The sequence below is a fragment of the Cygnus olor genome, chromosome 10, assembly GCF_009769625.2.
Source record: "Cygnus olor isolate bCygOlo1 chromosome 10, bCygOlo1.pri.v2, whole genome shotgun sequence".
Classification (NCBI taxonomy): Eukaryota; Metazoa; Chordata; class Aves; order Anseriformes; family Anatidae; genus Cygnus; species Cygnus olor.
This window is the reverse complement of record NC_049178.1, coordinates 17,140,097-17,152,293: the sequence shown is the minus strand read 5'-3', so window position 1 is coordinate 17,152,293 and position 12,197 is coordinate 17,140,097. Positions and strand designations below refer to the sequence as shown.

Here is a 12,197-nt window from a genome sequence, read left to right as displayed (position 1 = left end):
TGCTGAGCTGAAGGCACCCTTCCAGAGCCAAAATCCTTTATATCCTGTGATACTGTGGTGGCGTGATGCTTCTTATGAAGCTCCCCAGTTTTTCTTCAGGCTCCAGGAGAGGACCAGACCACTGATACCTGTGTCTGTGCTGTGCTTCTGAGCTGGTCTCGCAGCTGCGATAGCCTCCTGAAGCTTTCTGTTCTGCCCCCCGTATGAACAAAGCTTGGAAAATATGTGAGGGGGGAGCTGCCTCTTGGAAGCGACCTCTGACGTGGGTGAGATTCCTGATGCAGGATGGGTTTGTGTTGCTCCCTGATGGTGGCTGGGAGTGATTTGTTTCCAGTTGCGGCTGTAAGTACAGAGTAAGCAGGAGAAGTGCACTTTGCCCCATTGGGAATGGGGTGGGGATTTTTGGAGCAAGCTCTTGCACATCTGCAGGAACCACGGTTGCTAAAGCCTTGGGACTGCAAGAGGCGCCTGAGGGTTGATGTTTGGTCTTCCCTAGTTAACCCTGCTTAAGATTTGAAGCCTGCAAGCAAAGCTGGCGGTCACCCCACCAGATCTGTGCTCCTCGACAGGGCTCTGGTGCGATGTGGGGAGTGCCCACATTGTGCTGCTTTGATGCTCTGCCTTGTCACCCTGGTGAAGACACCTTAGCAGGCACCCAGCCATCGGGTGTGCCAACATGGACAAATAAAACTATTTGGGAGCATCCAAAGGACGGCTATGAAGATGGTGAGGTGTCTGGAGAGCAAGGCTTGTGGGAGTGCTGACGTCCCTGGGTTTTGTTCGGCCCAGAGCAGAGCAGGCTGAGGGGAGGCCTCATGGCGGCCTGCAGCTCCCTCCTGAGGGGAGCGGAGGGGCAGGCGCTGAGCTCTGCTCTCTGGGGACAGCGACAGGACCCGAGGGAACGGAATGGAGCTGGGACAGGGGAGGGTCAGGCTGGGGGTTAGGGAAAGGTTCTGCACCCAGAGGTGGTCGGGCACTGGGACAGGCTGCCCAGGGACGTGGTCATGGCACAGAGCTGTGAGTTCGAGGTGTTTGGGCACCGCTCTCAGACATGGTCTGGTTTTTGGGTGGTCCTATGCAGAGCCAGGAGTTGGACTTGATGATCCTCGTGGGTCCCTTCCAACTCAGGATGTTCCTTGATTCTGTGATTTAGCTTTCCAGTAGTCTGGGAAGCAGCTGTGTGAGTTCTTTGAAGATGAGATTCCCGGAGTCCCAGGTATTAAACATAAGTCACTGATTCAGGAGATTTCAGGAGTTGGATTAGTTGGAGGTTTTTCATGTTTTTTTTTTTTAATTGGCTGCTGGAAGAAAATTAGGGCTTGTTTTTACACGCAGACTACCATGATGACTTTGAATACTACATACTATTTTGTTTTAAAACTGGTCCCGTGGTAAGCACGTGATTTTGCCTTACATATACGATGTGGGCCACTGCTAAAAGGGGCTTCACTGTCCTCTAGAGCTCCCTGCTCTCTCCTCTCCTTTGCCTCGGAGCTAGCAGCAATGTGGGTCGGTTCAGCTTGCTGATCCACTGGAAAACTGATTTAGGTGGTGGTTTTCCATTGAGAAAAGCATCTGCAGTGGGGAGAGCTGGGGTGCCCCCTCCAGCAGGCTTCCCCACAGAGGGAAAGTGTAGAAGCGGCTGCCATGGGGGAGCTCGAGCACCCTCCGAGCAGAGTTGTGAATATTCAGCCCTTCTCAAAATCAGACTCTTAAGCTGTGTACTTACATTTACTCATCAATAAAACCAGGGATAATTATATCTTGCCTATCATCAGGGGCGTTGTGAGGTTTAATTACTTTTAAGGTACATTGTGATCACCTTGGGTGGCTGAATAGGAGGAGCACAGGTTGTGGCTGGTATTTCTTTTATGTTTTAATCTCGCCAGCAACCTTCCTCTCTCCTCAGCACAAGGCTTTGTGTATGTGTTTGCTATAATAGAAACCTTTTTTCACTTAACAATAGACAACTGAGGCAATTAAAACAGTCAGAAGTGATTAATGTGATTTCACTGGGTAAAAAGCTAAAGCAGCTAGCAGTTAAATAATGGCAACCCTTTTGCAATCTCAGAGCAACAGATGGGGAATGATTTAAAAACACTATTGGATCTGACACTTCACAACAGGGGCAGATTGGTAACAGTATGTCAGAGCCAGAAACGTGCACCACCTTGAAGGGTGCGCTGATGAAATGATTAACTGATGGTAGCGTGCGGCTCCTTTATGCACGTGCAGTGGCAAACCTGCAGCTCTAGGTAACAAATGGACCTGTGATGGGATCGTAATGGATTGAAGGGCATCAGACAGCGTGTGCAGCAAGCGGATAAATTGCATGGAGCTCACTGGGAGCCAGCATGGGGACGCTGCAATTTTGTTTCCAAACCCCGGAGGAGGAAGCTGGGAGTGTTCCCTTGCAGGGATGCAGCCGTGGTTCATATTGGACTGTCGCTGGTGTCTCCATGGTGGTGCAGCCTCTGGTCTGCACCCCTGCATGCACACACTGCCTGAGGTCACTCTTCATCTGGCCCTTCTGTGTGAATTCACACTGACAGCAGAACAAGAAAGCCAAAGAGAAGTATTTTCTCCATTTAGACTTGCTCTGTTAATGGTCCTTTTATGAGTATTGCTGTTTTGGTGAGCAATGCGATGCTATCTATAAATATATCCCTATTTTTTAGTAATGTCTGTTGGGGGATATGTCTATAGGGATATGTCTATCCCTATTTTTTAGTAATTTTTTTAGTAAGGAGCACCTGTGGTACCGACACCAGTAACCTCTTTCCATTTTCCCACACAAGACGAAGCTGTGCCTGCAGACGTTCATCTCCAGTCTTCTTGTAGTGCTGCTCGGGAAGAGGCTCCCTCTTGGGTTTTGCTCAAAATGAGCTCAATTAGTTCAAACAATAAACCTTTGTTAATTCAGCCTCTTACGGCTGAGAGGGGCTGGCTGGTTACAGCAGAGGCTGTGTGCTGCAGCCCTTGCTGCATGCAGCAGCATATTGAAATGGGCCAGTGCCGGGGAGAAGGGAAATCTCTTCAATTGTACTGGAATCGGGTGAGGGAAGGCTTTATTTTCATTGATTTTTAAGTCTTTACAAGTTTTGGGTGTGCAGCAGCCTGGGGTTGGCTCCTGCAGCAGAGCTCTGTCCTCGTCACCATCACAGAGAAGGAACTGCTGCGTCTTGCTGCCTAATCCCATGGGGAGCCCCTTTGTGAGCAATCCTTGGCCTCTGCTCAGAGCTCAGGATTTACGGTCTGTGAGGAGCTGGTGCTGTCAGGAACACGAGTCACTCTGAGGCTGTGAGAAGGAATACAAAAGCCAGGTTTCCTCTAGCAGCTCTCACACCCGGCGCCATGCAGCTGGTCCTTTGCCTGCACTGGCCGGAGCCCATAATTAGAACAGAGTTTGAATAATGTAAAAGCCTTTGTGCAAATGTATTATATTTCAAAGGGCAGATATTAAAAGGGCATAATAATGTGCAGCTATTTCTGAATTCTCCTGTGAAGAGGAGAGAGATGTTGATTGCAATGGATAAGTGTGACACAAAGTGGGGACCAAAGGAGTCCAGACATAACAGCAGAGGCTGCACATCTCGTTCTGTTCTTAATGCAGTTCAAGCATCTCTCTTGACCTGTACATGCATGTATGGAAGCATCCTTTGGAAGCAGCAGCTTCTAATTATCGTGAGAAGTTATGTAAGGGAGAGCAATAACGTGCCAGTGGAGACTCCATTCAATTTGGAGACCAGGTCCCGGTCAGCAGACCAAATTCAGACTGACCAACCCATCTGCAGGGTTGGATGGATGGAGGTTTCTTCGGTCCTTGGTCATCTCCACTTGTCACCGGAGCAGAAAGTCCTCACAGAAGGTCGCTGAGCTCCGGCACGGCATTGGTTCACTGATCAGTGTCAATTACAGGCTTGTCGTGTGCTGTCCTAGCCTCACGTGGCCCTGCGCAAAGCAGTGAAGTCACAGATCCTCGTGTTTCTGACGGTGCTGTGTTGCTGTCTTTGCAGATGACAGAGGGCCGGCACTGCCAGGTGCATCTCCTCGATGACAGGAACTTGGAGCTGCTGGTTCAGGTAAAGACCCCTCTGGTTTGGGCACTGGTAGCGTGGCCAGGCCCAGGGCAAACTGATTTTTATTCTGCTCTGATTGTTCTGCTCTAATAGTGCCCCATGTAACTGTGCCACTGCAGGGAGCTGGGAGTGTCACCGAAACGGTGACCATCAGTGAAGTCTTAAGCCATGCAGAAGTTCCACTGAAAAAGTTGTGTTGGGGCTCTGAAGTCCCACCAGTTTGGTTGTTAAAGTGGTAATTTAAGCTGCTAAGTCACCCAGACCTCTATAAATGCTTCGTCACCTTCCTCTGTGTGCTCCTAATTTGTCCTTTAATTGATTAAAAATAACGTTTTTTTGCACTAGTGGCCAGATTTCCCTGCCTTTTTTTTTTTTTAAGGAGTGCCACTCAGGGCCGAGCTGTAAGTGCTATTTGAAGAAAGATGTTGCATCTCTTACTAGATCTAGCAACTAAGAGAAGTGGAATTAATGGGCATGCTTTCAACATGCTGTCTGCAGTTGTGTCACTGTTTGCAGAGATTATTTAAATGAAAGGTTTGAACTGAACTGAATAAAATGGTCTTGAATCTTTCAACAGCCCAAGCTTTTGTCTCGCGAGTTACTGGATCTAGTGGCCTCGCACTTCAACCTGAAAGAAAAGGAATATTTTGGGATAACTTTTATAGATGATACGTAAGTATGCTAATTCATTTTAAAGAGCTGTGGTTTATTGCAAAGTGAAACCTATCCCAGACACTGTGGCAGCTCAGTGTGATGGAAAATAACTTTCTGAAGAAAGATTTTCCTCCCTTTTGCTTGCGCTGTGATGAAAGAGGAAGGTACCAAACAGAAAAATACTTGGAAAATATCTTGCTGGCATAAAATGGAAAATTCTTGTAAAATCCCTTCCTGACACTTTCACTTTTCTTGTTCATCTTACAAGATGAAAAAACTGATTCAGAACTAATTTCCCATGTGAACACCCCCAACTTCCCCACTCTGCACTTCTAATAACAACAAAAATGAATTGGATTTATTTTTGAAACAAATAGCTTGTATTGCTTTCCACCTTAGTCTCAATGTATTATCAATGAGTCGTTTGAACCCAAGTGTCCTTAACTGTGAAATATGAAGGTAGGCTTCCCGTAAACAACTTTTCCTTTTGCTTGCCTATTGCTTTTAGATATCCAACCTACTCTGCAGACTGCCAAAAAGAGCTGCAAAAGCAGCAGATGTTTTAAATGCACAGCCCTCCCTCCCTTCCTGAGCCGTGCTGCCGCGGTGTGAGCGCTGCACCCCCTGACGGCTTCCGTGGTGGCTGCCTGGGATGGGCAAGGTGCTGCAGCCAGAAACCTGCTTCTGCTGCTGGAGCCAGCTGGGTTGATGGAAATCTCAGCCGTTGTTTAGATGGATCTCTCAGAATTGCACTGAAATGCTTTCCCAGGTGTGCGGGGTGCAGCCCAGCAGGGTGTCAGCTCCCCAAGGGCTGGTGTCTTCAGCGGTGTTACCTGACGGCTCCCTTTTGCATGGGAGCAAAACCACGTAAGATAGAGGGAGAAACAGAGTTGTGCATAAATACAGCCCCTAAATAAACCTTTTCTTGTCCAACGAGAATAATACCAGTCCCTGTTGCTCTCTCTGCTGCCACTTTTGTGGTGTTTTTGATGGGAGCCTCTACCTACAGACCACGTTGAGCTGAGGTTGGGGCCACCCTGAAGCACTGGCTGCTGGGGCTTACAGGGGTGGTAGTAGCCACTCGCCTCTGGACCCCCTACTGCGGCAGTATATTATTAAGTTGCTCTCATCTTGGGTATTTTTGCCACATCCTTGTCCTTTCAGCTGAAGACACCTTCTTCCAGCTCTACTGTAAATGCCTTCAGACTGCTTGCTGTTCACACGTGGCTTTTTCGAGAGCAGCCACAAAGTTCTGCTGGAGGTTTTTGGTTGCTGGCGCTCCCTCGTGGCGAGCTCCCTTAAAGTGCTGCTCGTGGGTTAGCTAAGAGCTGTTGGCTTCCCCAAAACCACCTGTGGGACTCCAGAGGCTCCCTTGGGTGGTGCGCACGGCTGGGGCTGGGTGCTTGGAATGAGCGTGTGGCCTCTGGAGGGCACCCATGCTCCGTGGCTGGGTGGACCCAACACTTTGGGGCAGCAGCAAGCTCTTGGGCTGCCCTGAGGCCTCAGGGTCACGAGGGAAGTTACTGGGGCTTGGGGGATTTATTTTATTATTTTTGTTAATCTTTTAAAAATATTTATTTTTATTTTGCTTGTGGTTTGTTTGTTTTGTTTTTTTTTTTTTCCAATTTGAAGAGGCCAGTTTTGGAGGCATGCAAACTGCCGCCCTTTGCTACAGATCAGGTCCCCCTGCTATGCACGAGAAGTCAATGAAGTCGCCCCATTTATAGCACAGAAGGGTCCACTTCCTTTTTTTCTGGATGCCACGCTATGGCTTTTGTGCTACAACTGAAAATACAACTGTAAAGAGTGTTCTCATGTTCAAAAGTGAATTATGTCAACATCTGAAGTTAGGGATAAAGAGGAAAGAATTTGAACTGTTTGCCGGCTTCAGAGCTGAATTTTGCACTTTTTTTAAAGTAATGCTTGGAGTAAACATGTGTACTGGAAAGACCACATTTCCACATTTCCCTTCCTGGTTGTAACCATCCCCTCAATCTGTTTCTGCAGAGGTCAGAGCGTCTGGCTGCAGCTGGACCACAGAGTCCTGGATCATGACTTGCCCAAGAAACCAGGTCCAGCAACTTTGTATTTTGCTGTTAGGTGAGTAATTGTTTCCACAGAGAAAACAGTACCCACTTGGTTCATTTATCTTCAGTGATTTTTGTTTAAAAGAATGGATTAGTGATATAGGAAATAAATGTCAAACCAATACGTTATTTTTAAAGGGTGACTAAGTCCTAGGTAAGTGCTGATTTCTTTTGTGTTCAGCTATGAAATCAGATAGCTTGGAACCTGCTAGTTTTTAAACTGTTACTAGTACATTGTTCCTTGCTTTTTGTTTGTTTAAATCGCAACCCCCCCTTTTAAATCTTTTTTTTTTGTCTGACTTGTCTTTAATAGTGCTAAATTTTGATGCAGTTTGTTTAAACAATCACACTTTTTCATGTTCTTATGTTTACTTAAGGTTTGTCAGTACTTGAAAGGGATTGCTGATGGCTTCTTTGCTCACACAGCTTCAACCAGTCCCCAGGAGAGAATAAAATCCCTGGTAAAGGGATGATTTTGGCCAAAATAATTACATTACTTTAGGGCTTTCGCTGGCAAAGCTCTGCTGGTTAGGATGTGTTTTTTTCAGGCCTGTAGCAGACAGAGCTGTGCTGGCAGAAAAGACCAAGCGTCATATTCTTAATGTTGTTGGAGTTTATATTTTTGTTTTCCTTAGTCTGTGAGGAAAATGAGAGCAGACTGACCTCATTCACTTTTCATATCAAGATTTATGCTTTGTGTGCTTAATTACCTGAAGCACTTCCAAAGCAGAGCCTGTTGTGCAGTTTGGTCAGTTGGCACCATTGCCCTGCCACGTCCTCTGCACTCTAGACACAGAGAGAAGGGTTCCAACAAGTGGCACTTTGTTTTTGTTGAATATGTTCTTATTTGTGATGGAGTTCAGAGCTTCTCTTCCTCCCCCCTCCCCCACTTTTAACAGAAAGGGGAAGGAAAAAAAAAAAAAACATTTAAAAAGGGTTGATGGGCTCTTCAAAGTATTTGCTGTTTGAGGACCTACGGGGCTAAAATATGTGACTGGACATGGTCCTTTCTGTGCCTCCTACCCACTGGGGGCTGCCATGACTTCACACCTGAGCTGTCACCTCCTGGCAGTTCTGTGGCTGGAGTTGATGTCGTTGCCTTGTGACGTCCATTTTTGCCCCCTCCATTGCAAGATGTTCCTCTGCAGGACAGGGTGTGCAGAGACCTGGGCAAGAGTTGATGTGTGAAGAGTGGGCTTGGGAAGATCAACTTGTAAACCTAATTTTAAGCCTAACTGCTCCAGGGTCATGAGATCCAAAAGAAGCAATTAGGAGCCAAGGAAGAGGGCAGTGAGCAGGAAGCCTGTGCAGAGCAGGAGGAAGCTACAGAAAGAATTAGCAATGTAAAAACTATCTTATGGTTAAAAAATAGATATTCCAGCAGAAATGCCACTTCAAAATGTGCAGCACTGTGTTTTGTCAACTCTTTGCATAAGTGACTCCAGGCCTTTGCTCAGTGGCACAGGCCTTGGGTGGTTGGCTCAGACGCTTATCTCGTGTGAGCACATTTGCCTTGTCATAGTCTATTCTTTAGTCAAACTCCCGTGAGAGCAGCTGAAGTGCACAGTTGGAGGCTGGGATGGAGAAGCACAGCAGGGATGGGAGGGACAGGCAGTGAGGAGGTGATGGGCAGCAAGCACCAGCACGCGTCTGGTAAGACACAACAGTAAGCTATGTCCGATGGTCTTGGCTGAAAGAAACTGCAGGTGCCAAGCGGGCCGCTAGCTGAGGAAAATTCCCTTTTCAGCAGGGTTGAGGGAGGTTTAGCAGGTTAAGGAAGGTGCTTGCCTCCAAGTGCTGGTCTGGCAGCACATCGGGCAAGGATCAGCGGAGGGTGGCTGGAGCAGGAGGCTGCAAGGAGCCTCAGGAGCACGGTGGGGCTGTGCAAGGGATCGTCTCTGAGCATGGCAGGCTGCGTGGTCTGCATTAGCCCTCCTGGCCTCCCGTATCAAAGGCTGGAAGCTGAGAAGCCTTGCTGGGGTCTGTGCTGCTGGGGTGGTGGTGGTTGCCCCAGCTCTTTGCTTGGCTGAAAAAAGAAGTGTACCTGCTTCTAGTATCATGTGGGAGAGTCTGGATCCAATCTGTAATGAGTTGGCTGTTGATAATGAAGCACAGGCATTCTGCTTTTAAATCCTAAAAGGATTTTAAAAAAGCTAAAGAAGGATCGACAGGACAATGTTCCCGCAAATTTGTCTCTTTAAACCGACTTGGCAGTTCTGTGCTCCTCAAATTAGAGCCGTGTTTTCTCTGCATCTCAGTGTGTCTCAGCGCCGCTTAGTTTAGTCTGATGCCCTGAGTGAGTCAGAGGTGTGCAGACAAGTTGTGTGTGGCTTGCAGAGTGCCAGTTGTGTGCATCATGTTTGGCGTAGCTGTGTAACAAATCAGGACACATCTGCCAACCTTGGCTGGGCCAGAGTAACCAGTAATGGAATTGCTTTATTTGGTAGTGCCTCTGCATCACGTCGCTTGTTTGTGTGTGAGCTGTATACCGTAAATCTGTTCTGGTGGCAAGTTTTGCTCAAATGTCGGAGGCTGGTGGGTTGCAGTGGGATTAGCTACTGCTTTGTGGGGTGCTGGCTTTCCATTGCTAGGTGGTTTGCTTAGGATGTAGCCTGGGTGAAGAAATAGAGAACAGTAGCAAGCTCTGGGCTTCCAGGTATGCTTGTACCCTAGGTATAGGTTGTACCCAACAGCTCCTGGTGGTCATCGCCAGGCTGATGTGCCTGACGGGCTGCAGCCAGCCCCGAAGCTTTCCTCGTGGGCTGTTTGCTTGCCCCTTGGGGCAATGTTAAAGGTGATGCTGGGTGAGCCCCTGTGGGGCTGCCACTGACCTCTCTCCTCCAGCACAGCATGAGGCTGTTTCCCCAACCCGTAACACACAGTTTTAAGTTACCTTTTCCATTTCTGTGGTTTTGTCTGCATGGGAGGGATGGGGTTTGCTGCTTTAAACCTCGACAGGATTTGCAAACGAGATTAGAAGTCATCAGCTACCTGTGATGCATTGAACAAAAGGAGTTTTTTGTTCCCTTCATGCTGTTGACCCACAATTTTCTGCCTGTTCCCTCCTAATAGGCAGGAAATGAGTGCAGTAGCTTGTAGTTCCTCTGTACCTTTTTATTGCTGGAGAACATAATGCTGAGGAAATCAAATGATTTGGGAGGAAGATGAAACCTATTCAAGAAAGTAACTTTGCTCTTTTTTTTTTGTCAGGTTCTACATTGAAAGCATTTCCTTTCTCAAGGACAAAACGACGGTAGAGCTGTTCTTCCTGAACGCCAAGTCCTGTGTGCACAAGGTAAGGCTCAGCATCCTTTGGAGCTCCTTGTTGTGCATCCCCCTTTTATTGCTCCCCACACCACTTGGATGGTTCTGCAGACTTGCTGAGAGCGACATCCTATTTCTAGATCTTACTGACATTAAAATCTCAGCATGCTTTCTCTCCTCCTCCACTTAAACACTGATGCTTCAAGCAAATGGATAAGGATAATGATGGCTTCTTGGTGGTGTTTTCACAACCCTGCTGTGTGCTCACCACACCGAAATGTCTCAAATACTTGAAAGCTTTTAAGTTGTTTGAAATCTGGGTTGTAGCTTTGCAGGTAGGCTCTGTCTCAGAGTGACTTATCCCTCTACATGCTGCGTAGTAAATGTTTAAGGAGGAAAGTGAGGAAGATCCTATGCTCTGGTTCCTAGTTTCGTGATTTCATACCTTAATTGCTGATCATGGTTAAGTTAGTCCAAGGGTCACTCTGTTCTTACAACCTTTTCTTGGAAAACAATCATTTAGTGTTATGTTGAAGCTCAGCATAGCAGGCCAAAGTTTTCACCTTTAATACGTTTCTTATTTTAGAGAACTCTCATTCTGTATCCAATGTTCATTATTTTATGGTAGGATCAGAAAGCTTACAGAAAAAGCAGTTAATGGCGACGTTGTGACTGTGGTTTGTGCAGGAGTTGCTTTCTGGAAGAGTGGAGGAAACTTGCACCTTTTCACAAAATATTCAAGTTTTAAAGAATGTTTGAAAAACTCGGGGCCTCACTAGTTACGTTTCATTAAAAGCAAATCTCCATTTGGCGTATTTGCCATTTTAAGTGAAGGGTCTTGGCAACCTGTAATGATCCTTCCACGGAATACTGGAGCAGTTAAGACAGAAAATAAATTTTGGAATTGGAAAATGGGACCGGTTTTAGTCCTGGTATGGGGAAAATACCCCCGCCCCAAGAAGCAGTCTGCTATTGAAATAAATACTAGGTGCACATCAAAACATTTGGGTGCAAGTATATGCTTTTATGTAGATGCATAAAGCATGAGAGAAAGAAAAGTAGAAAGGGAAGCAAGAAAAACGCCCTCACTGATCATAGACATAAATATGTCATCAAGCCAATAGAGAGTCACTTCTGGCCCAGATAAATATTATTATTCGAACAGCATAACTTCATATTATTGAAATGAAGTGTTGATAGTTGTGAAGCGCTGATCACGCGCAGAGTGCTGCAATAAGCAGGCTGCATCACGCCGTCCAGTTTGGTGCTTCGGGAGCTGGGAGGTTCGAATGAAGGCTGCTTTATTTTCCCCCGTTGCTCTCCAGGTGTGTGCTCTAACTGACAGCAACACAAGTGCCAGCTGTCCCCAGCAGCGTGCCTCCCTCCCAGGTGCTTCCACTGAGGCTTTGGGCAGGGACAGCTTCAGAGGTGGTGACTGCGTGTGCCCTGTCCCTGCCGTTTCCTCTGGTGGGAAGTGGACGAGACCCCTCGCTGCTGCCCACCTCCCCTCCGCCTCGGGACGTGCTCTGTGAAACTGCAGCTGACGCGAGGTGCCGCAGCTCTGAGCTCAGAGAGTTTCTTCTCCTGCATTGCACGAGCTCCAGAGGGGAGCCCTTCTCCCCCTGCACACCCAACACTGCAGTGCCAGAGCTCTTCCTATTTCTGTTGGGCTGTTGATTCCTTGCCGCTGTGCTCTGCATGTCGTGTCAGCTTGTGCCGTCGTGGTCCTTGCGTGCCAGCAGTGCTCTGACTGACCCCTCAGCTTATGTGGAACGCGTTACACCAAGATGGCCAACATGCGGTATGCGCAGGGAGGTGTGTGTAGCAATGGGAGCGCAGGTGGGTGGGAACGTGGGTAGGACTCAACCTGTTTATTTAAAGTTTATTTACTTTCAAGATGTTTGCTTGGTTTGGTGGCTTTTAACCCTCACATTAGATCTTTTTCAAATTTTTTTTTTACCCCACACGGTAAACTTAAGGTCACTCTAGATTTCAAGCGGTGTGATGTGCACGTGGGACAGATTCTTGTGTTTAAGCCCAGGGGATCCAGACAAAAGGAGGCACAAGGCACCCCGACTGCAGTGTGTTCGCTGGCGCGGTGCTGCAGCCGCCC

The 12,197-nt window shown here is 47.5% G+C and overlaps 1 protein-coding gene across 6 annotated transcripts in view; it reads left to right on the top strand.

Moving 5' to 3' along the window:
* FRMD4B (FERM domain containing 4B) overlaps positions 1-12,197 on the top strand; it is a 114,877-nt gene that overhangs the window by 52,732 nt on the left and 49,948 nt on the right. For all 6 annotated transcript variants that reach the window (XM_040568475.1, XM_040568476.1, XM_040568479.1 and 3 more), the window contains exons 2-5: positions 4,017-4,082; positions 4,657-4,751; positions 6,741-6,833; positions 10,031-10,115. In XM_040568475.1, the coding sequence (XP_040424409.1) occupies positions 4,017-4,082; positions 4,657-4,751; positions 6,741-6,833; positions 10,031-10,115 (339 nt within the window). The remainder of the gene's footprint in view (positions 1-4,016; positions 4,083-4,656; positions 4,752-6,740; positions 6,834-10,030; positions 10,116-12,197) is intronic.